Genomic DNA, 25520 nt, shown 5'->3' on the forward strand with positions numbered 1-25520 from the left:
ATTCATTTATTGATAAGGGCTATAGTATGCAATATCTGCTTTACTTTTTAGTTCATTGTATAAGAGACTTCTTCAATTGAGCCTGGAGAATTCAGATTTCTCACACTTATAGAGAAGGAAATGGTGTAGCCGATGCACTTGCCACACATGCTCACCTTTTGGGGTGGGGAATGTAAGAACCCGCACTGTTAATTAAGGAAGTTAATTAATTAATTATGAGAAATTAGGAAATAATTCCATAATTGAACCTAATAATTATTATGAGGCTTAGATAATTATAGTAAGTGTGTAAGAATGCTGAAAGTCGCTTTTCGGACGAAAAGTGCAGATACCGGTTCTGCTACTCGGTATAAATGCGTACCGATGAAGTATCCCGGAAAATTATAAAAAGTGTGTATATGTCACTAGAATAATATATAGGACTTGTAAAACAAGTTTCAAGTTAAAATAATGAGAACCGGTGCCAGAACTGATACTAGCTATGGAAAAGCGCGTACCGGAAAGGTGCTGCGAAAAATATAATAAAAATATGATAAATCTTATAAAATTGAGTAGGTTCAGAATCCTAAGTTTGGGATTAAAATGCTAAGCATAGAATTTAGCGCTAATACAGTGCGATTAAGACTTTAGTGGCTATATATAGCCTTGGCACATGATCCTAGGTTTATTTTGAGCCTCCAGCGTTGGAATTTCTGAGTGGGAGAGACCAGCCACCTTGCTACTCCCTTTCTTCTTCATTTTCTCACCAAAGACACCACCTTTGATCATGGTTTCTTCTCTAGATAAACATATCTTGGTGTGAGCTATCTTGTGTTAGTGAGAGGGCCTTGTTTCTGAGTTCTTGCTACTGCCTTGGTGGGTTCTAGTTGCTGTCTTGGTAGTGGTGTTGTGAGAGCCTTTGGTGATGACTCTTTGAGCTTCAAGGAACCATCCTTGGGTGCAAAGACCCAACCTTGGGGTGCCATTTTCGTGTGCTTGGTGAAGTCTGACTGTGGGAGCTTTGAGTGAGCTCCAAGAGCAGCCTTTGCTTATGTTTTGAGCCTTGGGTAAGTTGTTCAACCTTTGATCATGAGTTTTAACGATTAAAAGAGATGTCTTGGCATGTTTAATGAATTAAACAAGTAACCACCCAGTATATGAACCTAAAGAAGTGTAAAAATGTATGCTTGGACGTTGGAATGGGTTAAAAACCCAACCTTTGGAAGGGTATCTCACGAAATGCAGAACTGTATTCTATCCCGAAATATCTGGATATTGATATCCGAATATGGGGATCTGAATATCCGCATATTGATATCCGGATATTGGCAGAGAGATATCCAGATATGCCCCCGACAAATATCCGGATATTCTGGGTTTTCGTGAACAATGAAGGTACTGTTCATACAGAATGCTATTTTGGGTTTGTGGACCTTAGATTGATGAAGTTGAACTTCTGTAATAATTAAACTAAGTCAGAATCAAGTGATTAAGGGCTTGAGGCTTTGTGAGGAGCCTAAAGACGTAAAACGTAAAAGAGAAGCGTTATCTTTATGTTTATGTGTATGAGCTATGTTTATTGATATGATTGCTGGTCCAAATCAGATCGTGATTCTGCTGTGTTTGGACTTTGAGCATTGGTTGGACTCTTGGCTTGGATTGTTAGGTTGCAAGGTAAGCTTTCGTGTTCTCGGTTTAGCCATTGTTGGTCCAACCATGTCCCATGGGGGTATGGTTATATGCATGATGTTGTTTTCATGATATATTGATTTGTCGAAATGCTGTTGAGCTGTTATATGCGAGTGCCTTTATGATATGCATGTGGTGTTCCACCTATACGGTAAGCCTGAGTATGTGGTACATATAAGAGGGTGAGGCTGTGGGTGAGGTGCAAGCAATGTTCCTTGTACTAACTGTAGGTAATAGACATATTCCTGCATTTCTCTGGCCAGTAGAATAGTTAAAACACACATGGCATGAATATCTGTTGCACTGCATAGTTTTGGAACTTATACTGTTAAATGCTTTTGAACTTATATTGCTCGTGTAAGTGAGCTTGGGGTGGAAGATCCTTAAGGACCCCTTGTCTTACTGAGATTTCTTTTTAGAGATCTCACCCTACGTTTGGGGCACATATTTCAGATTCAGGTAATGCGGGGGTTGAGCCCTCAAGCGGCAGGAGGCCGGAGCTTAGCTGATATTGTTGTTTATATGATGATTATGCTTGGATGTTGGATTATGCTTGTTGCTACTTGTTGTTAGCTTTATTATTATATTGCTATTGTTGTTGAGACCTTGTTAGGCTATGTTGCCTTGTTTGGTGAGCATGGGGATTGTCCATGCCACTTTGACTTGACTTTATGATTAGTTGTTTCTAGTTGTAATTAGAAATGTATCAGGATATTGTCCGGACTACGTGTTGTAGATCCGTGACTTAGATACTCACATCTATGTTATGAGGTATTTCAGTTAGTTGTCTTTTGCAATTCACATACAGGCGATGTTTTATGAAATGAATTAAGTAATTCAACTTGGCTAATGATAATGACTTCATAATTGAACAGAAAAAGATATTCCACATTTTTAAATTAAGCGTGGCTTAATACGATGATATGATAACAACCGGATATATACGGGGTGTTACAGGGAACACTTATTTTCATAGATCCTCCTAGTTATTACACGGAGAAAATTGACTAGGATATTGGAGCTATTAGTTGGCCCGTTTGCTAATGTTTGAGTAGTTTTGCTTTGTCTGTTATGTTCATTATGCATAAAAAAAGATATAAAATGTTTAACCCTTCGGAGACGAGTTCTTCTAAATAGGGAGAACGATGCATAATACATAAGGATATTTAAGGATTATTATCTTATTTAGGAATTATTATTTTATTTTAAGAAAAATTATAATTTCCTTTTAATGAAGAATCATTATTGTTTTTAATAATTTTATATAAAATAGCCTACATACATTTTTACCCCATAATTTTCACTTACTGCACTTTTTACCTCAAAAGTGACCCTAATTTATTTAATTAGATATTTTACCTAATTTAACCCACTAATACAAGATTAATTGCCTAATTACATGCAATTAATTAAATCACATGGTGAGGGATATTATAGTCACATTATCTTTTAGCGATTTTGTCTGCAAAATCAAAAACATACTTGTCCTTAAACTCAGGATTTTGCCGGAGAAGCTCGTTCTCCCACTCCCAAGTGGACTCTTCAGGCGTCCTTCCTTTTCATTGGACTTTGTCCATAAGAATGAATTTATTCCTCAGCCTCTTCTCATCTCTTTCGAGTATCCTCAGTGGCCCAATGGGAGTTTTCAAATTTTCCTGAATCTCAACATCATTAGGTTGAACCACATGAGAAGGATCAGCTACATACTTTCTCAACTAAGAAACATGGAATACATCGTGTAAATTCGATAATTGAGGAGGCAAGGCAAGCTGGTAGGCAACCGGTCCTATCCTATGTAGAATTTGGTACGGTCCAATAAATCTTGGACTCAGCTTCCTCACACCTAGGGCTCGTCCAACACCCGTAACCGGTGATAACTTTAAAAACACATGATCTCCCTCCTCAAAATCTAGAGGCCAATGCTTGAGATCATAATAACTCTTTTGGCGATCTTGAGCCTTTTTTAGATGATCCCTAATCATTTTAATCTGCTCAGTGGTCTCCTGAGCAGAATTAGATCCAAATAGCTCTGTGTCCCCAACTTTTGACCAGCAAGTAGGTGTCCTACACCTGCGACAATACAAGGCCTTGTAGGGAGCCATACCCAGACTAGCATGGAAACTATTATTGTATGAAAACTCAACCAGCAGGAGATATCTGTCCCATGTAGTACCCTGCTCCAGGGTGCAAGCCCTCCAACGTCTGAATGGTCCTCTCAGTCTGACAATTCGTCTGTGGATGATAGGCAGTGCTCAGTCTCAACAGAGTGCCAAGAGCCTCCTGCAATGCTCCCCAGAAGCGAGAAGTGAACTTGGGTCCCAATCGCTAACAATGCTCTCAGGCACCCCATGAAGCCTCACAATCTCCTTCACATAGAGCCTAGCTAATCTCTCAGCAAAAAATCTACCCAAACTGGCAAAAAGTGTACGGACTTTGTCAATCTATCCAAAATTACCCATATAGAATCATAACTAGCCTGTGTTCGCGGCGAACCTACAACAAAATCCTTGGAGATACTCTCCCATTTCCATTCAGGAACATCCAGAGGTTGCAACATACCAGAAGGCTTTTGATGCTCAATCTTGACCTTCTGACATATGAGACACTTAGAGACGAATTCCGCAATATCTTTCTTCATACCAGGCCACCAAAAATTAATCTTTAGGTCCTGATACATCTTTGTAGCTCCTGGATAAACAGTGAATTGACCCTTATGGGCCTCTGTCATCACTTCTTTCGCCAACTGCCTAGGTACAACAATACGACCTTGATATAATAGTATACCCTGCTCATTACAAGATACACCACTCTGACCTTTCAGTCGTTTAGCACTTTCATTTTAAAGTTGAGCTTCTTTAATTTTGGTCAGCATTTCGTTTTCAATTCTTGTAATTTCTATATCACAAATTCTGCCTGGAAAAACCTCAGATAGTTTCATGTCTCTGAACTTCTCAATCACATCATAATCTCTAATCATCATGCTCGCTACACTCACAGATTTTCAGCTCAATGCATCAGCTAAAACATTAGCCTTGCCGAGATGATATTTCACTTCGAAGTCGTAGTCCTTTAGGAACTCATTCCACCATCGTTGTCTCATATTCAACTCCTTTTAATCAAACAAGTACTTCAAGCTCTTAGGATCACTAAATTTGGCAAACTTCATTCCATACAAGAAATGCCTCCATTGTTTCAACCCAAAAATGATCGCAGCAAGCTCCAAGTCGTGACTCAGATAGTTTTCGTCATGCGGTTTCAGCTGCCTCGATGCATATGCCACTACTCGCTTATCTTGCATCAACACATATCCCAATCTATTCTTTGAAGCATCGTTGTATAATTCAAATTCATCTTCTGGATCAAGAAGTACTAACACCGGAACAGTTGTTAATTTCTCCTTAAGATTCTGGATACATTCCTCACATTCATGCGTCCAAATAAATGGAGTATCCTTCCGAGTTAAGCGGGTTAATGGCAAAACCATTGTAGAAAACTCCTTGATAAATCTCCAACTGGCCAATCTCAAGAAACTCCTTACTTCAGTTACGGTCTTGGGTCTCTCCCAATCAATAATCGCGTTTATCTTGCTACGTTCAACTGTCACTCTATCAGCTGAAATAACGTGACCCAAGAATTGCACTTGAGAAAGTCAAAATTCACATTTTGAAGGCTTTGCATACAACTGTTTCTCTCTAAGAATTTGTAACACTGTTCTTAAGTGATTCACATGCTTTTCCTTACTCTTGGAATATATTAGGATATCATCAATAAACACAATCACGAATTGATCTAGAAACTGCTTAAATATGCGATTCATATAATCCATAAACACCACCGGAGCATTAGAGAGTCCAAACGGAATTACTTGGTACTCATAATGTCTATATCTAGATCAGAAAGCAGTCTTCGGAATATCTTCCTGCTTAATTTGGATATGATGATAGCCTGACCTCAGATCAATTTTTGAAAAGACACAAGCATCACTCAATCGATCAAGCAATTCATCTACGCGAGGGAGAGGATACTTGTTCTTAATAGTAACCTTATTCAACTGACGGTAATAAGTGCATAATCTCATGCTATCATCCTTCTTCTTGACAAGTATAACTGGTGCTCCCCATGGGGACACACTTGGCCTGATAAACTGCTTAGCCAAAAGCTCTTCAATATGCTTCTTTAACTCGGCTAATTCCGGTGGTGACATCCGATATGGAGCCAAGGAAATAGGCCCCACACCCGGCAGTAAATCAATCGTGAACTCAATCTCTCTAGGAGGTGAGAGTTGCGGAATCTCATCTGAAAACACATCCACAAACTCCTTTACCACGGGAACAGTGTCGATCTCCTCATGACTTCCACCAACTAAACCCCCCACAAGGACATATCCAATGCCCCAGCCCTCAAAGCCTTTCTAATTTGCAAAACAGACAGATATGAGGAAGAACTAGTAGCAGAATCATCAGCAGAAAGCACAATTCTTTTTTCACAGCAGTCTATCATAGCACAATTCTTTGATAATCAGTCCATTCCTAAGATAACTTGAAGACTGATCATAGGCAAACAAATAAAATCCAGCACGTAATCTCGGCCTTTATATTTAAATTCAACATCCTTGCATAAAACTGACGTATAACATTTCTCTCCAATAGCAGTCACCATTTTCATTGGAGGAGAAATTTCGTATATATGTAAATTTAGCCCAAATGCTATAAAATCATACATATAGGAGTGTGTAGCTCCTGAGTCAAACAAGATTTCAATATCCATATTATTGATATAAATTGTACCTTTCACATGGTTTGAAGCCTTTTCTGATTGCTGACGGTCCATGGTGTATACTCTACCAACAATCTGGGACTCTATCATTGGTTGAATGATAGCGACTCGGCAAGTGCACCGATCGTGAAAGTAATAAAATGTACTGAGTACGAGATCGTTCCCACGAGGATCAGAATTTCAAGCACTAGTTCACTAATTGTGTTTTAGTTGGACAATCAAAGGTTTGGTTTGAGAGAATGGTGAATTTAGATGAAGAGAATTGTTGTTCAAAGAACTTAAAATTAAAAACAATTAAGAACATGCAATTATGAAAATTCAAAATAAAAAGAATGAATGAGATGATGTTTGATTAAAATTTAAAACAAGCGTAGTTAAGGTTTCGACTTCCCCCAATATCCTCAATATGTTATGAATTAAAAAGCCAAGAATCTGTTTCTTAATATATTGCCAGTCAATTCTATCTGAGTTAATTACGGCTCAATTCCTTGTTACCATAAATCTATGTAATCTTGAAAGAACTCTAGTTCCCCGATTATTCCCCCAAGAAAACATGCATTAAGATCAAGAATTACAAGATTGCGTAATTACCCTATGTCTATTCCTATTCCTATTCCTAGATCACAAGGATTCCGATAAATTATCAAGTCAAGGTTCATGCACCAACATCCCTATTGTCATACAATTCCCCAAAATCATTCTATAAGGAACAAACTCATAAAAAGCATCAAAAACAGATAATTTATTCAATTATAAAAAGAACGGGATTTGGAGACAATTTAATTCATAAACATAAAGATTCAATTGGGTTCCATCTACCCTTAACTACATAAAAGACTACTCTAGCCTACTGAATTGAAAAGAAATAATAAAGAAAAGAGAACCCCAAGCCTCCATTGGTGTGATGTTGACTTGGTTTCTCAGTGTTCCAGCGCTCCGCAACAGGATTCCTCCTTTTAGCTTGGTGTAATGCTCTGGAATTGTGAATTGGTGAATGGGAATTGGTCTCAAGCTCCTTATTTATAACCATAAGAGTTGTATCCATCATTAAATCTCCTAATGAATCCATATCAGATTTGTATTTGATTTCATCTTTGTTTCCTTTTTACATGTAATATCTTTGAGATTTGGTTGATTAATTAGAGCTTCAAATCTTTGTTGTATCTTCCTCATATCTTCCCATTGTAGTTATATCTTATTTCAATTCAAGGTTTAGGTGTTTCCTCTTTATATCTTCATGGAATCTGTTGCATATCTTGATTAAATCTTTCCTGGAGTTGGCTTGACCATGTATGGACGTTTTGGCGCTCAAGAGCACGCCAAAACGTCCTCCTAGTGTATTGCTATCTGCCTCAGCACATTTTGGCGTCCATTAGAACGCCAAAACGTGTTTTGATTGTTTTCTAGGCGTTTTGGCGTGCTGTTGTGCGCCAAAACGTTCTCCTCCAGGGGCAATGGTGTTTTTCTTCCTTTTGTGCATTTAAACGTGCTTGATGGACGCCATAACGTCCTCCTTCAGCTGGTACACACTTGAAATCTTGTTTTCTTGGGACTTCAACTCAACTTGATGTCTTCTTTTGGTTCTAAAATGCCATAATATATGTTAAAAACCCTTGTAAATCAGTATTACGACAATATGTTAGCAAGATATTCAATTATTGTAACTTTACAGCATAAAACCCTAATTTCCATGCAATTCATAACATATATCAATCATAATTAAGCCTAAAAACATGGTAAACCAAAGGTTTATCATTGAACAACCGAAACAGGAACGACAACAGCCTCACCTGTCATAGTCCTTACTTCATTTTGAGGGTACTGGTTAGAGTAATGGCCAGATCTTCCACACTTGTAGTAAATAATTTCACCCGTGGCACACGGACCTCGATGCTCTTTTCCGCATCCTCTACACTTTGGAGGAGGTCCTCTATCAACAAAGTTTCTTTGGTTCCCGGGCTTCTTGAACCTATCCAACAAATTGTTCACATTCGGCTTCTTGCCCTTCATCTTTTTATTTTTCAATGAACTAGAGCCAGTTGCTCTACTGGTATCAGACACATGTGCCTCAGAAGGTTTCTTGTTTTTCGTCACACTATAAACTTCTTCTATTTTTCGACACTGATTCACGAACTTGCTAAACTCTCTAATGTCACAGTTTGACATCTTCCGAGTCATCTTCTTATTTAGACCCCATTGATACTTGGAGGTCATCTCGGCTGAAGTAGGTAAAGCTCTCCCGTAATTAGCATATTTCACCAATTCATTGAACTTGGCAAAATATTGGTCAATTGACATCGACCCCTGCTTCAAATTATTATACTCATTCTGCTTCCTTTCCCTAGCTTTCCTAGGGAAGTAATTGTTCAAAAACAAGGTCTTAAACAATTTTCAGGTGATTTCCTGGCCTTCAGCCTCCAAGGGTTGCACGGTGTTCGTCCACCAATCTTCGGCTTCACCCTCCAGCATGTACACCGAGTAAACCAACTTTAGTGCATCAGGGCATCTCATCGCCCTAAAAATCTTCTACATAGCCTGAAGCCATTTTGCAGCAATCAACGAGCCATAGCCTTCAGTGAAGGATGGAGGTTTTTGTTTTTGAAATGCGGTTAATCATCTTTCATCCGCATCTGGCCCACCATCATGTTCCACATGTGGTTATGAACCATGGTGTGATGACTAGCTCCATCAGTATGGTGACTAGCCTCACCATCATTGTTACCAGCTCCACCCTCTTTGTGGAGAGTATGTGGAGTAGGCATCACAGTTTGAGGAGTAGGAGTGGGTGGTCTATTCTCGTTTTTAGGACCCCTTAGTTTCCTCAACTCATTCATCATCGTTGTCATAGCATTCTGTGTATCCTCATTAATCTTTAACAATGTTTCATTAGCCTGGCGATTAATGGTTAACTCCCTTTGCATGGCTTCCAGAGTGGTCGCCACAAGATCAGACTATCCACCTGTGGCCCCACGACCACTTCGGGGTCTAACTAAAGCAGCCAAAACGGATCTGGCTGAGCATTGGCATTCGATGCCTCAGCGTTGTTTCGATTCCTCATCATGACACTACACATGTTACACAAAGAAATGAGCTGATCAGGATCACACTCTGTGATCACAGATGCAATAATCATAAAGAGTACCCAAAAAAACCACAAAGCATTAAACACCAAGCAAACATAACAAGAATCCACAAGTTTTCCTAAAAAACTGCTCTGATACCATTAAATATAACACTCCGTTCTAGAACCGGTTTGTTAACATTGCGTATGGTATTAAGCACAGTTACAATCACAACAATTGAATTAAAGTACGGATAAATTTTTTCCTTTTTATTTGTAACACCCCATTCTAGAACCGGTTTGTTAACATTACGTATGCCATTAAGCACAGTTACAATCACAACAATTGAATTAAAGTACGGATAAATTTTTTTCTTTTTATTTATAAACGTTTTTGTTTAAAATTTAATTACGTAATTAAAACAATTTCCATAATTATGATCATAACTTAAACTATATGTGGAACACCTAATGTAAGTTTTATTTAAACCATACGTTGCTACAATATTGTGCCAAGTAGTCCCCTTAGACCAACAAGGCTTAAAAACTCATTTTTATTGTTATTCAACACTAAACACCTCCACTTTTTAGTTACTTAAGAAATTTTATACTATTTATATGGTCCTCATCTTCCAATATGTTATATATCTCTTCGTTAGATACGCGTGGGTTCAAACTGTGCTCAATTCGGAGCACCGTAGCTCAAGTTCTGAATTTTCTAAGAAACGAGTGTTGAACCGACTGGCCTGGCGCGAATAGCGCCGGGAATGCATTTTTCCACTGTATGTTGGTGCGGTTAGCGCCACCACAGCGCTAATAGCGCCAAATTTCTGGAGATCACACCTAACCTTAGTATTTTACCGCTAACTGGAGTTATACTTATCCAATTGACGCAATAATCTTGGTCTCATTGGAAAGCTAAGAAAAATAACTATAACTTCCATTAAGACACAAGGTCCAAATTCATCATATAGGATATGAAAAATGGACAACAAGACATGATGTTCTTATGTTTACATCGATTCTCAACTCAAAGGGTTTTCTTTCACCTAATAGAGATTATACCATCCCTTCAAAACCTGATTCTTAGCTATTTCAAGACACACATTTATAAAAATAGGCATCCATGCCCTTCCATTATATATACAATAAGCACAATATTACATAATCTCTAAACTTCTTTATTACATAACTATGGGACTTAGCTACAAAACACTACGATCAAATTCTTGGCTCCCATCAACAAAAGAGACACCAAATGAGGAGAGCATAGGCTAAGTCCACCAAAATAAAGCATGACATACATATATCAAATGGCTTTCAATTACAAATCCTATACATAGGAACTACTACTGACATGCATAACCAAAATAGTGCAATATTCTCATGTATCAATCTATTCCAAGTATGGCCACTTACCACCAGAGGCTCCTGCAGCATCTGTACCAAAAAAGGGGTCCCACAACACAGGGTAAGATATACGAATACATCTCAGTAAACCAGGGGTCCTTGGAGCATTTCTCCACCCCATAGTTCACTCACAGTATAATAGCAATACTCAATAAATAATGCAGTAAATACATATCCAAACAGTGTGTAAAAAACATCTCCAGGAGTCATCCCTCGAGCTCTCATGCTATCCTAAGAATACTCAGATGCAAAATAGTCATACTGCCCAGCTAAACTACCAAGTATGAATTACGCATCGTCATGCAACATACAAACATAGGAAAACACCATCCTATGCCACACTCGGTACATACACATACGTATAACAAAGCATTAAACTACTTATTGCATTTACATACACTATCTGTAAGAACCCGCGCCGTTAATTTAGGAAATAAGTTAATTAATTATGTGATTAATGAGATAATTCCATAATTGAACCTAATGATTATGAGAAGGCTTAAATAATTATGGTAAGTGATTAATAATGCTGAAAGTCGCTTTTCTGACGAAAAGTGCAGATACTAGTTCTGCTCCTCGGTATAAATGCGTACCGATGAAGTATCCCGGAAAATTATAATAAGTATGAAAATATTCTTAGAATAATATATAGGACTGGTAAAACAAGTAAATTCACAGGTTGAAATATTCTTAAAATTAATAATGATGAAGTATCTCAGGTTGAAATAATTAGAATTAGTGCCAGAACTAATACTGGCTATGTAAAAGCGCGTATCGGAAAAGTGCTGCGAAAAATAAAATAAAAATATGACAAATCTTAGAAAAATGAGTAGGTTCACAATCCTAAGTTTGGGATTAAAATGCTAAGCGTAGCTATTAGCGCTAATACAATGCGATTAAAACTTAAGTGACCTATATAAGGCCTTGACACATGATCCTATGTCAGAATCCTTGTGCTCTACGTGAGTGTTGCTGAACCTTGCTGCTGCCTCCTCCTCCCTTGGTCACCTTTGCATGAGAAACCCTCCAAGACACCTTTTTTCTTTGATTTCTTCATCTCTAAACAAGTAAACACTTGGGTGTGAGCATTTATGAGTGTGAAAGGTGTCATTTTCTGAGTTGGTGGTGCTGCTCTTGAGTGTTTTTGGAGCTGACTTCACTGCTTGTGGGGAGAGAGCCTTTGTTCCTAGCTTGTGTGACTTCAAGGAGCCATTTTTGTTGGCAAAGGACCTTGCTTTGTTGTCATTTTCGTTTCCTTGCAAAGTCAGAACTGTGGGGGCTTGGTTATGAGCTCCAAGAGCAATCTTTTTTGAGTTTTGAACCTTGAGTAGGCTTTACCTACCTTGATCTTGAGTTCCCCTTACTTAAAGGTTGAGTCTTGGCTTGTTAAGGGGTTGTTTAAGTAACTAACATGAGCATGAACCTAAAAGTGGATAAAAATGCATGTTTGGGCGTTTCAATGGTTTAAAAACCAAACCTTTGGAGTTATATCTCGCGAAATGCAGAAACTGCATTTTGTCGCGAAATATCCGGATATGATATCCGGATATTGATATCCGGATATGGGGTCTTGAGGTATCCGTATATGGATATCCGGATATGCATATCCGGATATTGATATCTGGATATTGCCCCGACAAATATCCAGATATTCTGGGAATTTTGAGACAGTAGTTGTACTGTTCATACAGAATGGCATTCTGGGTTTGCGGACCCATGATTGGCTAATGTAGACTTCTGTAATAATTAATCTAAGTCAGAATCAAAGTGATTAAGGTTTATGGCTTTGTGAGAAGCCTAAAGACATGAAACGTAAAGGGAAGGCGTTGTCCTTGTGTCTTATGCTTGTAGAGTATGAATATTGATATGATTATTGGTCCAAACAGATTGTGATTGTGCTGTGTGTGGACTTTGAGCTTGTGTGGACTTGGCTTGGATTGATTGCTTAAGAGGTAAGCTTTCGTGTCCTCGGTTTAGCGATTGTCGGTTCCACCATACCCCATGGGGGGATGGTTTATATGCATGATGTTGTTTTCATGTATGGATTTGTTGAAATGCTATTGAGTTGTTATGTGTGAGTGCCTTTATGATATGCATGTGGTGTTCAACCTATACGGTAATCCTGAGTATGTGGGGACATACAAGATGGTGAGGCTGTGGGTGAGGTGAAAGCGGTGTTCCTTGTACTAACTGTAGGTAATAGACGTATTCCTGCATTTCTCTGGCCAGTAGAATAGTTTTAACACACATGGCATGATTATCTGCTGCACTGCATTGGTTTTGAAACTTATATTTTTAAAACTACTTTTAGACCTTATATTGCACATGTAAGTGAGCTTGAGGTGGATAAATCCTTGAGGATCCCTTGCCTTATTGAGATTTCTGTTTAGAGATCTCACCCCACGTTTGGGGCGCTTATTTCAGGTTCAGGTAACTCAGGGGTTGAGACCTCTAGCGGCAGGAGGCCGGAGCTTAGCTAATATATATGATTATGTTTGGATGCTGGATTATGTCTATTGCTTTATGCTTTATCTTCACTTTATGGATTACTGTAAGAACCCGCACCGTTAATTAAAGAATTAAATTAAATAATTTTGAGATAATTGATATAATTTCATAACTGACCTTAATAATTATGGTAAGTGATTAATAATGCTGCAAGTCGTTTTTCTGACGAAAAGTGCAGATACCGGTTCTGCCTCACGGTATAAATGTGTACCGATGAAGTATCCCAGAAAATTATGAAAAGTGTGTATATATTACTAGAATAATATATAGGACTAGTATAACAAGTTTTAAGTCAAAATAATGAGAACTGGTATCAGAACTAATACTGTCAGTGTTAAAACGCGTACCAAAAAAGTGTTGCGAAAAATTAAAATAAAAATATGAAAAATCTTAGAAAAATGGCTAGGCTCAAAATATGAAGTTTGAGATTAAAATGATAAGGGTAGCTATTAACGCTAATACTGTGCGATTAAACTTAAGCGCACCTATAAATACTAAGGGCACATGATCCTAGGTCAGAAAATCATAACTTGCGTGAGTTTTTTTCTGAGCTTTTTGAGGCAGCCCTTCCTCCTTCTTCTCCCCTCCATTGAAGCTCTAAGAGAGCACCTTTCCACTTAGTTCCTTCACTAAAGTTGCTTGTTAGAGTATTCAAAAAAAAAAAAAGTTGCTTGTTAGAGTGTGCTCTAGCCATGGGTAGGCAAAAGTCCAGCAATTTCTGAGTTGTGGGAGTTGTGGGAGTTGTGGTGAGGGAGAAAGTTTCTGAATTTGGGGTTGTGAGGTATGGTAGCCATCTCCATGCCATTTGAAGATTCAAGGTGCCATTTTGGTTGAGAAAGGACCGAGCTTGGGTCACCATTTCGCGGCTTGTGTAATCTGACTTCTTGGGACAGATTTGAGAGCTCCAAGAGCACCTTGTTCTGCTGTGTTTGAGCCTCCATAGGTATACCATGATCATTCCTCTTTAAATCCATGATTTTACCTTATTTTGGTCACTAAAAGAGGGAACTTTGATTAATTAAGTTGAGAGTTGTTAATCTATGCATGTTTAGTGTTTTTGAACTTCTGTTTTTGAGAGAAAAAAAGACCTTGGATCATTAGGAACCTTTCCCACCTCGAATTATGCAGACATCTGCTGCAGAATTCAGTTCTGCACGCGTGGGAATCGATTTCCTTTTGTTGGGAATCGATTTCCAAGTGCAGGAATGGATTCCCCATGTTTGGGAATTGATTCCTACCTGTGACAGCAACGACCTAGTTTAGTAAAATCGCGATATCTCAAGCTACAGAGCTCCAAATTGAGTGAGGTTTGAACATATGTAAAGCTAACAATATGATAAATCTTAGAAAAATGAGTAGGTTTAGAATCTCAAGTTTGGGATTAAAATTCTAAGCGTAGCATTTAGCGCTAATACAGTGTGATTAAGCTTAATGTGGCTATAAATAGGAGATGGCACAAAGACCTAGGTTAATTCCTTATGTCTCCTACGTGAGTGGCTGGTCAGCAGCTGGTGTCTCCCTTCTTCTTCACTGTTTCATTGCTTTTCCTCCATAGAAACTACTCAAGATGCCACTTTTATGGGAGGTTACTCACCTCTAGCCTTGTAAACTCTAAGTAGTGAACCTTGGGAGGGTGTGTGGCCACTTATGGCTGAGTTGTGGCTGCTGAGTTGAGAAGCTTTAGGGCTGTGTTGGTGTGTCCTTGTGGTGAGAGCCTTGTTCTTGTCATATAAAGCTTCAAGGAGCCATCTTTGAGTAGAAAGGACCTTGCTTGGTGGTTCTTTTCGTTTCCTTGCAAGTCAGAATTGTGGGAACTTGGTGGTGAGCTCCAAGAGCATCCTTTTTCTGAGTTGAACCTTAGGTAAGCTTCAATAACCATGATCATGAGTTTTAATGGTTAAAAATGTAGCCTTGATGCATGTAATGAGCAAAAGTTAATAACTTAAGGTTGGGTAAGCTTAAACACACCTAGAAATGCATGTGTTAGCTTCTGTAATCGGTAAAAATGGATCCTTGGGAAAGATATCTCACGAAAATGCAGAATTTGAGTTCTGCCACGAAATATCCGGATATTGGGTTGGAAATATTCGGATATGGATATCCGGATATGGGGTTCTGAATATCTGGATATTGATATCCAGATATTGCAAGACAGATATCCGGATATTGATATCCGGATATGCCCCCGACGAATATCCGGATATTCTGAGTTTTCGTGAACAGTGAAGGTACTGTTCATACAGAATGCTATTTTGGGTTTTTGGACCCATGATTGGCTACTGTGGACTTCTGTAACGATTATTATAAGTCAGAATCTGAGTGATTAAGGGCTTGTGGCTTTGTGAGAAGCCTAAAGACGTAAAACGTAAAAGAAAGGCGTTGTCTTTGTGATCTATGCTTGTTAAGTATGATTATTGATATATTGTTGGTCCGAAACAGATTGTGATTCTGCTGTGTTTGGGCTTTGAGCTAGTGTGGACTCTTGGCATTGGATAGTTAGCTTGCATGGTAAGCTTTCGTGTCCTTGGTTTATCCATTGTTGGTTCCACCATGTCCCATGGGGGTGTGGTTATATGCATGATGTTGTTTTCATGATATATTGATTTGTTGAAATGTTGTTGAGCTGTTATATGCGAGTGCCTTTATGATATGCATGTGTTGTTCCACTTATACGGTAAGCCTGGGAATGTGGTACATACAAGAGGGTGAGGCTGTGGGTGAGGTGCAAGCGATGTTATTTGTACTAACTGTAGGTAATAGACGTATTCCTGCATTTCTCTGGCCAGTAGAATAGTTAAAACACACATGGCATGAATATCTGTTGCACTGCATAGTTTTGGAACTTATACTGTTAAATGCTTTTGAACTTATATTGCACATGTAAGTGAGCTTGGGGTGGAAGATCCTTGAGGACCTCTTGTCTTACTGAGATTTTTTTTAGAGATCTCACCCCACATCTGGGGCACATATTTCAGGTTCAGGTAATGCCGGGGTTGAGACCTCTAGCGGCAGGAGGCCGGAGCTTAGCTGATTATATGTTGTTATGCTACTTATGTTGGATGCTGGATATTGGTTGTTGCCTCTTATGCTTTTAGCTTCATGATGTTATTGTTGAGACTTTTGTGGGCTTTGTTGCCTTATTTGGTGAGCATGGGGTTTGTCCATGCCACATTGATGTTAGTACTTTTAGCTTGAGTTGTATAAACTATCAGGGTTGTCCGGTCTACGTGTTGTAGTTCCGTGACTAGAGACACATTGATGTTAATTTTATATTGAGGTATTTCGGTTAGCTGTCTTTTGCAATTTACATACAGGCAATTTTTTGAAAGAGGATTTTAAAAATCAACTTGGCTAATAATAATGACGTCATAATTGAAAAGAAAAAGATATTCCGCATTTTTAATTAAGCGTGGCTTAATACGATGACATGTTAACAAACCGGGTATACACAGGGTGTTACGGGCCTCCTGGTCGGAAAGTCGCGCCGCCTGCATCTCAGCCAATGCAGCCAGGACAGGATCAAATTGATCCCCGCTAATGTCTTAGTTCCTCCGAGGTAGTACCATGACTCTGCATAAGTTACACAAAGAGTGAGTTGATCAGGCCCACGCAATGTGGTCACATATGCATCATCATAACAAAACCCAATGGAGACACAGACACGACTCACAACAAAACATCCTAAGTTATTGCAATACATACAGGCTTTTCCCTAGAAAGTGCTCTGATACCATAAAATGTAACACCCCGTGTTAACCCGGTTTGTTAACATGTCATTGTATTAAGCCACACTTAATTTAAAAATGCGGAATAACTTTTTACTTTCGATTATGACGTTATTATACTTAGCCAAGTTGATTATTCAAAACCAAATACAAAATATCGCCTATATGTGATTGCAATCCAACAACTAACTAAAATACCTCATAACATAGATGTGAGTATCTAATTCATGAAACTACAACACGTAGTCCGGACAATATCCTGATACATTATTAATAACAACTAAAACATAAAGTCAAGTCAAAGTGGCATGGACAATCCTCATGCTCACCAAATAAGGCAACAAGCCCATCATAGTCTCAATAGCAACAACATAATCAATATAAAGACAGAAAACATAAACAACATCCAATATCCAGTCATGTCAGCATACAACATTATAATTAGCTAAGCTCCAGCCTCCTACCGCCAGAGGTATCAGCCTCCAAATTACCTGAACCTGAAATAAGCGTCCCCAAACGTGTTATAACTATTACCCACAATCAGTGCAATGCAGCAGATAATCATGTCATGTGTGTTATAACTATTCTACTGATCAGAGAAGTGCAGGAATACGTCTATTACCCACACAGTACCAGCCCATGTTGTACCCTCCCCCAAGACCACCCCATGGCTTCCTGGCTAGGCGAAGCACCACATACATATCATAAGCATTTTGCACTTAACAGCTCCATAGCATTTCAACAAAACAGTACATGAAAACACATCATGCATATAACCATCCCCCCATGGGACATGGTGGAACAAACAATGGCTAAGCCGAGGACACGAAAGCTTACCTTGCAAGCTAACTATCCAATGCCAAGAGTCTCCACTAGCTCAAAGTCCACACACAGCACAATCACAATCTGTTTGGACCAACAATAATATCAATATTCATACTCAACAAGCATACGGTATAAAGACAACACCTTTCCTTTGTGTTCTAAGTCTTAAGGCTTCTCACAAAGCCGAGAGCCCTTAATCCCTTGATTCTAACTTAACTTAATCATTACAGAAGTTCAACTTCCACAATCTAGGGTCCACAAACCCATAACTCAGTTCTGTATGAACAGTATCGTTACTGTTCATGCAAACCCAGAATATTCGGATATTTGTCGAGGACATATCCAAATATCAATATCCGGATATCATATCCGGATATCCAGATTCGGATATCTCAAGACCCCATATCCAGATATCAATATCCGGATATCATATCTGGATATTTCGCAACAGAATGCAGTTTCTGCATTTCGCGAGATATCACTCCAAAGGTTGGGTTTTTACTTCATTAAAACGTCCAAGCATGCATTTTTAATCCCTTTTAGGTTCATATACTGGTTGGTTACTTAAACAACTCATTAGACATGCCAAGACCTCACTTTTAACCATTAAAACTCATGATCAAAGGTGGTAAAGCTTACCAAAGCTCAAAACAGAGGTACAGAGGCCCTTGGAGCTCACCAAACAGCTCCTCAAGGTTTTGACTTCGTAGGGAAACAAAAATGACCACAAAGCAAGGTCTTTTCTCACCAAAGGTGGCTCCTTGAAGCCACAAAAGCTAAGAACAAAGACTCCACAACACCCAAACCAACAAGTCAGCCCTCAAACTATTCCCAAACAGTACCCTCAACTCAGCAAAAGCTGAACTTCACCCTCACAAGGCACTCACTCTAATGTTTACAAGGTGAAAGAGGAAGAATCAAAGAGAAATGGTGACTTATGGAGGAATCTTCTTGAAGGAACAAGGTGGCAAGTATGAAGACACTAGCAGCAACCAAAAACTCACGCATAAAGGCTGGAGGATCAGCCTAGGGTTGTGTGAAAGGGTCTATTTATAAGCCACTTAAACTTAATCACACAGTATTAGCACTAATAGCTACGCTTCAAATTTTAATCCCAAACTTAGGATTATGAACCTACTCATTTTTCTAAGATTTATCATATTTTTATTTTATTTTTTACAGTACCTTTCCGGTACGCGCTTTTCCATAGCCAGTATCAGTTCTGGCACCAGTTCTCATTATTTTAACTTGAAACTCGTTTTACAAGTCCTACATATTATTCTAAGAATATTCATGAACTTGTTATAATTTTTCGAGATACTTCATCGGTACGTATTTATACCGAGTAGCAGAACCGGTATCTGCACTTTTCGTCAGAAAAGCGACTTTCAGCATTATTACTCACTTACTATAATTATTTAAGCCTCATAATAATTATTAGAGTCAATTATGGAATTATTTCCTAATTCTCACATTTATTTAATTAATTTCCTTAATTAACGGTGCAGGTTCTTACAATCACACTACCAAGGAATGTTGATCTCTTAAGCTCCTCTTGAAGGAAATGCCTCTAAACTTCTCCAATCCTCAAGAATTTCGCCCCTCAAACAAGCCAGGATCTCCACCGACAATGGTTCCCAACTAACAAGGAGTGATGGGTTGTGAAGAGGAAGGAATTTGATGCAAGTTTGCCTTTGGAATGGTTTGATTTGGGTGAGAGAAGAGTGCTAGGGTTTCTTGCTTGAAAATGGGTTCTCCTCCCTCTCACTCTCAGTTTTTGTCGAGGAAGAAGAAGAAGAATGGAATGGGTTTGTAATGTCCCACATCGGTTGGAGAGGGGAACGAAACATGCCTTCTATAAGGGTGTGGATACCTTTCCTTGTAGGAGGCCTTTTGGGGGTAACCTGAAACGTAAAACCGTGAGCTCGACGGTGCTTATGCGCGGGGCAAAGCGGACAATATCCTGTACAGGGTTTGGGGCTGTTACATTTGGTATCAGAGCCTGGCCCTAGACCGGTGTCTACAGCGGGGACGCTGTATTCCCAGTGGGGGAGGATGTAATGTCCCACATCGGTTGGAGAGGGGAACGAAGCATGCCTTCTATAAGGGTTTGGATACCTTTCCTTGTAGGAGGCCTTTTGGGGGTAACCCGAAACGTAAAATTGTGAGCTCGACGGTGCTTGTGCGCGGGGCAAAGCGGACAATATCCTGCTACAGGGTTTGGGGCTGTTACATTTGGTATCAGAGCCTGGCCTGGACAGGTGTGTACAGCGGGGACGTTGTATTCCCAGTGGGGGAGGATGTAATGTCCCACATCGGTTGGAGAGGGGAACGAAGCATGCCTTATATAAGGGTGTGGACACCTTTCCTTGTAGGAGGCCTTTTGGGGGTAACCCGAAATTTAAAATCGTGAGCTCGACGGTGCTTGTGCGCGGGGCAAAGCGGACAATATCCTGCTACAGGGTTTGGGGCTGTTACAGGGTTGTGTTTTACCACTAAACTTAGTTAAGTTATTTCCACCAGGTAAAAGTTTATCTATCTAGTTGATTTTGTTCTGTTTCAAATTTTACCCAAAGGTCTGGAATATTTTTCTAGAAATATTTCTACTCTTACTTTTACATTTTGGTTATTTTTGCCTACATATATTTTTACCACATAATTTTCACTTATTGTGCTTTTTACCTCAAAAGTGATCCTAATTTATTTAATTAGATATTTTTCCTAATTTAACTCATTAATACAAGATTAATTGCCTAATTACATACAATTAATTAGAGGAATATTATAGAAAACAACCTGACTATGCTCTTTAATTTCCACAGCACAGTATATGGTTTGAAATTAAGGCTTTCCCCTTTTTCATGGTATTTATCCTAGTTACTTTGACTGCGACTTGAAATAGGAAAACCATGCATTTTTTATAAGAATGAAATTAGTTAGGACTATTTACAAAAAAAAAAAAAAAAAAAAAAAAAAAAAATAGTTAGGACTCACCGGGAAGTAGAATATGAGTTGAACAAAGCAAAATTTATCGTACACTCAATTTTGTGTCTTTACTTGGTATTTCGTTTTCCGTTAGATGGATTTTAAAAAGGTATTTCTGATTTTATGTCCTTTCTTTTTTTTCTGTTAATGAATATTCTTAACAGTAATTTGAAAAAGCACTAGAATGCACCCAAGCAACAATGACTTATGTATCAAAAGCACAAGAATGGACGCAGAAAATACAGAGGCACAAAAAACACAACACAAAGGAATTTCAGCTGTCACATATCACCAATTTGATATTTCGGGTCCACAGGAAAGAGGTTGTAAACGCGTTGCTGCTCTTTTGTATAGCATATGCATACAAAAGCCACCGAAAATGACAAAAGCCACTGGTCCTTTCCTTGCGCCACCAGAAAAGTAGTCAACTTTTTTTCTTGGATCATATCTTCTTAATATAGGGATATTTAAAAATACCACTCTAGTTGAAGAGAGAGAGACAAAAAGAGAGTTGTCTAGTACATTATGAATATTTTTACAAGAATACAATAATGGAGTCCTACTAATCAGAATAACTTTAAAACAATTTGGCCACAATCGAACGTGAGACAGGTTATATTTACAAACTTTTTTGTTTACAAACTCTTACAAATACAAATTACACTAAATACGACCGGTCATACTTTAATCATCATGTAGTGTATGACCGGTCGTATCCCATCGTGTAAGTCTTCCTTGCTTTTTCCAAGTCTTTTCGTTCAGAGCCATCCCTATAAGCCAACAATCTATATAATTAGACTCTGATCTTGCAAAGTCGGAATTAAACATCACCCAGCAATCCCATTTGAATCAATCCTTGTTCTCTTGTTCCATCAACCATGGTGATCACTTTCACTTCACAAATTTCAGTTCTTTTTCTTTTGTTTTTATCTGCATCAACATTCCACATAAGCATGTGTAGTAATCACAGGTTGGTTCGTTGCAACGAGAAGGATCGAGAGACACTCTTAAACTTCAAACAAGGCATCATCGATCGTTTCGACCTACTTTCCACATGGTCAAACGAAGAAGATTGTTGCGCATGGATAGGAATCCAATGCGACAACATTACGGGCAGGGTTACAAAGCTTGATCTTTCAATAAGGGGAATTCGAGGAAGTTTGGAAGGTGAAATAAACTTATCTTTGCTACAACTTGAATTTTTGAATTACTTGGATTTGAACAACCAATTCTTTGATGTTATAAGTATTCCACCTACTCCTAACAATGTCACATTTGCCTCTAACCTTCATTACCTTGACTTATCCTCTATTTATAATCTTCACATTGATAATCTTCACTGGCTTTGTCGACTTTCTTCCTTGAAATATCTCAACCTCAGTGATAACTGATAACGATCTTCCCAAAGAAACCAACTGGCTTGAGTTGGTGGCTGTGCTTCCTTCATTGTTAGAGTTAAGATTGAGATTTTGTAAGCTGAAGAACATGATCAGCCCATCTCTTGAGTATGTGAATTTTACTTCACTTGTAACTCTTGATCTTTCTCACAACAATTTCAACTCTGAATTACCATACTGGTTGTTTCATCTCAGCAGTGACATATCCTATCTCGACCTTTCGTATAACAGTATACACGGTGAAATAAATACCTTGGAGTTTGTTAAACCTACAAAATCTGAAATACCTTGATCTATCATTGAACAAGCTCGAAGGATCAATTCCTAATTGGTTTGGCCAACTCGAGCATCTGCAGTACCTTGATCTATCAGACAACTTGTTTTCTGGTTCCTTTCCCTCAACACTAGGAAATCTCTCGTCCTTACTTTTGTTAAGTATTGGCTCTAATTCCTTCTCTGGTGCAATATCTGAAACATTTTTTTCAAAACTCTCTAAATTAGAAGAGCTGGACTTGAGCAATTCCACTTTTGCATTCCATTTGGGTCCTGAATGGATTCCTCCATTTCAACTTAGTCATCTTTCTTTGGGAAATACAAACCAAGGTCCCAAATTCCCGTCATGGATATATACACAGAAGTCACTCCAAAGTCTACGTATATCAAGCACCGGAATTTCATCCACAGATGGAGATATGTTTAGGAGCTTCATAGCAAGAATTGACGATCTTCATATGTCCAACAATTCAATCAGTGAAGACTTATCAAATGTAACTCTGAACTCTTCCTATATATATTTGGACCATAATAATTTCACAGGAGGGCTCCCGCATCTATGGCCGAAGGCTTCACGCGTGGGTTTATCTCACAACTCATTCTCAGGATCAATTCCTCTTAGCTGGGAGAACCTGTATAACTTGCAGTACATTAACCTGTGGAATAACAGGTTATCCGGTGAAGTTCCAGTGGACCTCTCGAATTTGATGGAATTACTAGTTATGAATCTTGGAAGAAATGAATTTTCTGGAACTATACCGATCAAGATGCCACCGAATTTACAAGTGATGGTATTGAGATCTAACCATTTTGAGGGCAATATTCCAACCCAGCTATCCAATCTTTCTGATCTGTATCACTTGGATGTTGCCAACAATAAACTTTCAGGATCTTTGCCTCAGTGTGTCTATAACATGACTCAAATGAATGTAGATAATGTGGGGAGTTGGCTTTCCAGCACAATCGATTTGTTTACAAAAGGCCAAGATTATGAGTACACAATCATTCCTCTTAGGAGAACTATTGACTTTTCAGTTAACAACCTGTCTGGAATAATTCCCGTAGAATTATTTGGGCTGATTAAAGTTCAATCATTGAACTTATCTCACAATCATTTCACGGGAACAATACAGAAGGAGATTGGGGATATGAAAAATTTGGAATCTCTTGATCTCTCCAATAATAACCTTTATGGAGAGATTCCTCAGAGCATGGCTGGTTTGTCTTTTCTTGGTTATTTGAACCTATCATGCAACAATTTTAATGGACAAATCCCAATAGGGACTCAACTTCAAAGTTTTGACGCATCGAGTTATATTGGGAATCCAGAACTCTGTGGAGCTCCTCTTTCAAAGTGTATCACACAAGAAGAGAATCCTAAAGATACAAAGAAAGATGCAGGGAATGAAGATGGTGAGCAAGAAAGAGAGTCACTGTATCTTGGGATGGGAGTTGGGTTTGCAGTGGGCTTTTTGGGGATTTGTGTTTCATTGCTTCTCATTAGGAAATGGAGACACACGTACTATCGGTTCCTTGATGACATGGGTGATCAACTTTATGTTACATTGATGGTAAAGTTCAACAACTTTCGTAAAGCAGAGGTACCTGCTAATCGAGGTCAGTAAAGTGTAAAACTTACACTACAGTTTCCGATTCATAATCTTCTGATGTGCTCTTGCCATAAGCAATACGAACATGAGTGATATTGAGCCTTATACATAAAAAAAGGTAGCAAGTGCATTTTATTTTCTATATTTAGTTATGCACACAAAAACATAGTATTATTGAAAATCTTTTTTAATAATCATGGTCTTTAGAGTTGAATAGAGTGTGAGTCTATGACACAAGCCCTGCAACCATCTAACTAGCAGTAGCCTCTACAAATTCATCTGCTTAATTAGTTGTGACACAAACTTTGTTAAACTCAAAATGACTAAAACCCTACCCATATCTTGGATACCAAAACATTTAAGTGGCAAATAACATAAAACAACTATCATAGTCTAGCACCATAATTTTACTTTCTCAATGTCACAACGGGATACATTAATTTGTATATAGAAATAATAATAGGTGACATATCTAATTTACAAGCAAAGAATGTGTTGTTTACAAATTCACTTCACAAATTGCTTTTTGTTGTTTTATTTCTGATATACCTTTTTATTTAATTTTCTTTTTCCTGTGTTTTGTTGGTTTTTTTATTTTCCTGTTAAGGATGACTCTTACTTTGCAAGAAGACGACCACTCATCTCCTGCTACTTTGTTGGATTCGGATGCTTTGTAATTTTCTATGGTTTAGTGATTTGGACTTGGGTCATGAATAAGTGTTGCAGCTTGGGGTTTTCGTCACCTATTTATATTATGTCGTGACTGAATGTATTGTAATTAGCGATGTGAGGAGAATATAGTGACTTACTGAACCAAAAATATAGCGTTCATGTCTCCAGCTTTTTCTTCCCTTCTTCTTCTATTTGTAATTGTGTGTGATTGAAATAATCATACTATTTTATGTGTAAGCTCATTATAAATGGTTGGAGTCATATGAATTGTCCCACTCTATAGCAGAGGGAAGGAAGCAGAAACCGGAAAAAGTAGGAGCTTTGGGTTAAAACAGATAATTAAATTAAAAATAAATTAAAATAAAAGTTAGAGTGGAAAATACGGGATAAAGGACTGCTTATGTCAGAAAATTAGAATTATTATGTGTTATATGTGTTTTCCCAATGGAAACTTCTTTTTTTTTTTTTTTGCATATTAAAAAAGTAAAATAAAAAATCGTGGAAGATATTCTAATACGTAGTCTACCTACTCCTCTTCAATATACTGAGACTAGAATCTCAGAAGGAGAGAAGGATAAAAAACAGTTGAAATTTAATATGACGGTATTAA

General features: G+C 38.3%; 2 protein-coding genes and 1 pseudogene across 2 annotated transcripts; 1 reads left to right on the forward strand and 2 right to left on the reverse strand.

The window, feature by feature from the left end:
• Positions 1-3227: 3227 nt before the first annotated feature.
• LOC133295440 (uncharacterized) lies at positions 3228-3770 on the reverse strand. The gene is made up of 2 exons (XM_061494276.1): positions 3537-3770; positions 3228-3383 (listed from the first exon to the last, which is right to left on the reverse strand). Exons 1-2 carry the CDS (start codon positions 3768-3770, stop codon positions 3228-3230), a joined length of 390 nt encoding a protein of 129 aa, XP_061350260.1.
• Positions 3771-8196: 4426 nt separating this feature from the next.
• On the reverse strand, positions 8197-8955 carry LOC133295441 (uncharacterized). The gene is made up of 2 exons (XM_061494277.1): positions 8888-8955; positions 8197-8794 (listed from the first exon to the last, which is right to left on the reverse strand). Exons 1-2 carry the CDS (start codon positions 8953-8955, stop codon positions 8197-8199), a joined length of 666 nt encoding a protein of 221 aa, XP_061350261.1.
• A 12956-nt stretch (positions 8956-21911) lies between these two features.
• Positions 21912-25024, forward strand: LOC133295436 (receptor-like protein EIX2; annotated as a pseudogene).
• Positions 25025-25520: the final 496 nt, after the last annotated feature.

Source organism: Gastrolobium bilobum, unplaced genomic scaffold (assembly GCF_033153095.1).
Source record: "Gastrolobium bilobum isolate Gb01-03AN ecotype WA unplaced genomic scaffold, APGP_CSIRO_Gbil_v1 utg10601, whole genome shotgun sequence".
Lineage (NCBI taxonomy): Eukaryota > Viridiplantae > Streptophyta > Magnoliopsida > Fabales > Fabaceae > Gastrolobium > Gastrolobium bilobum.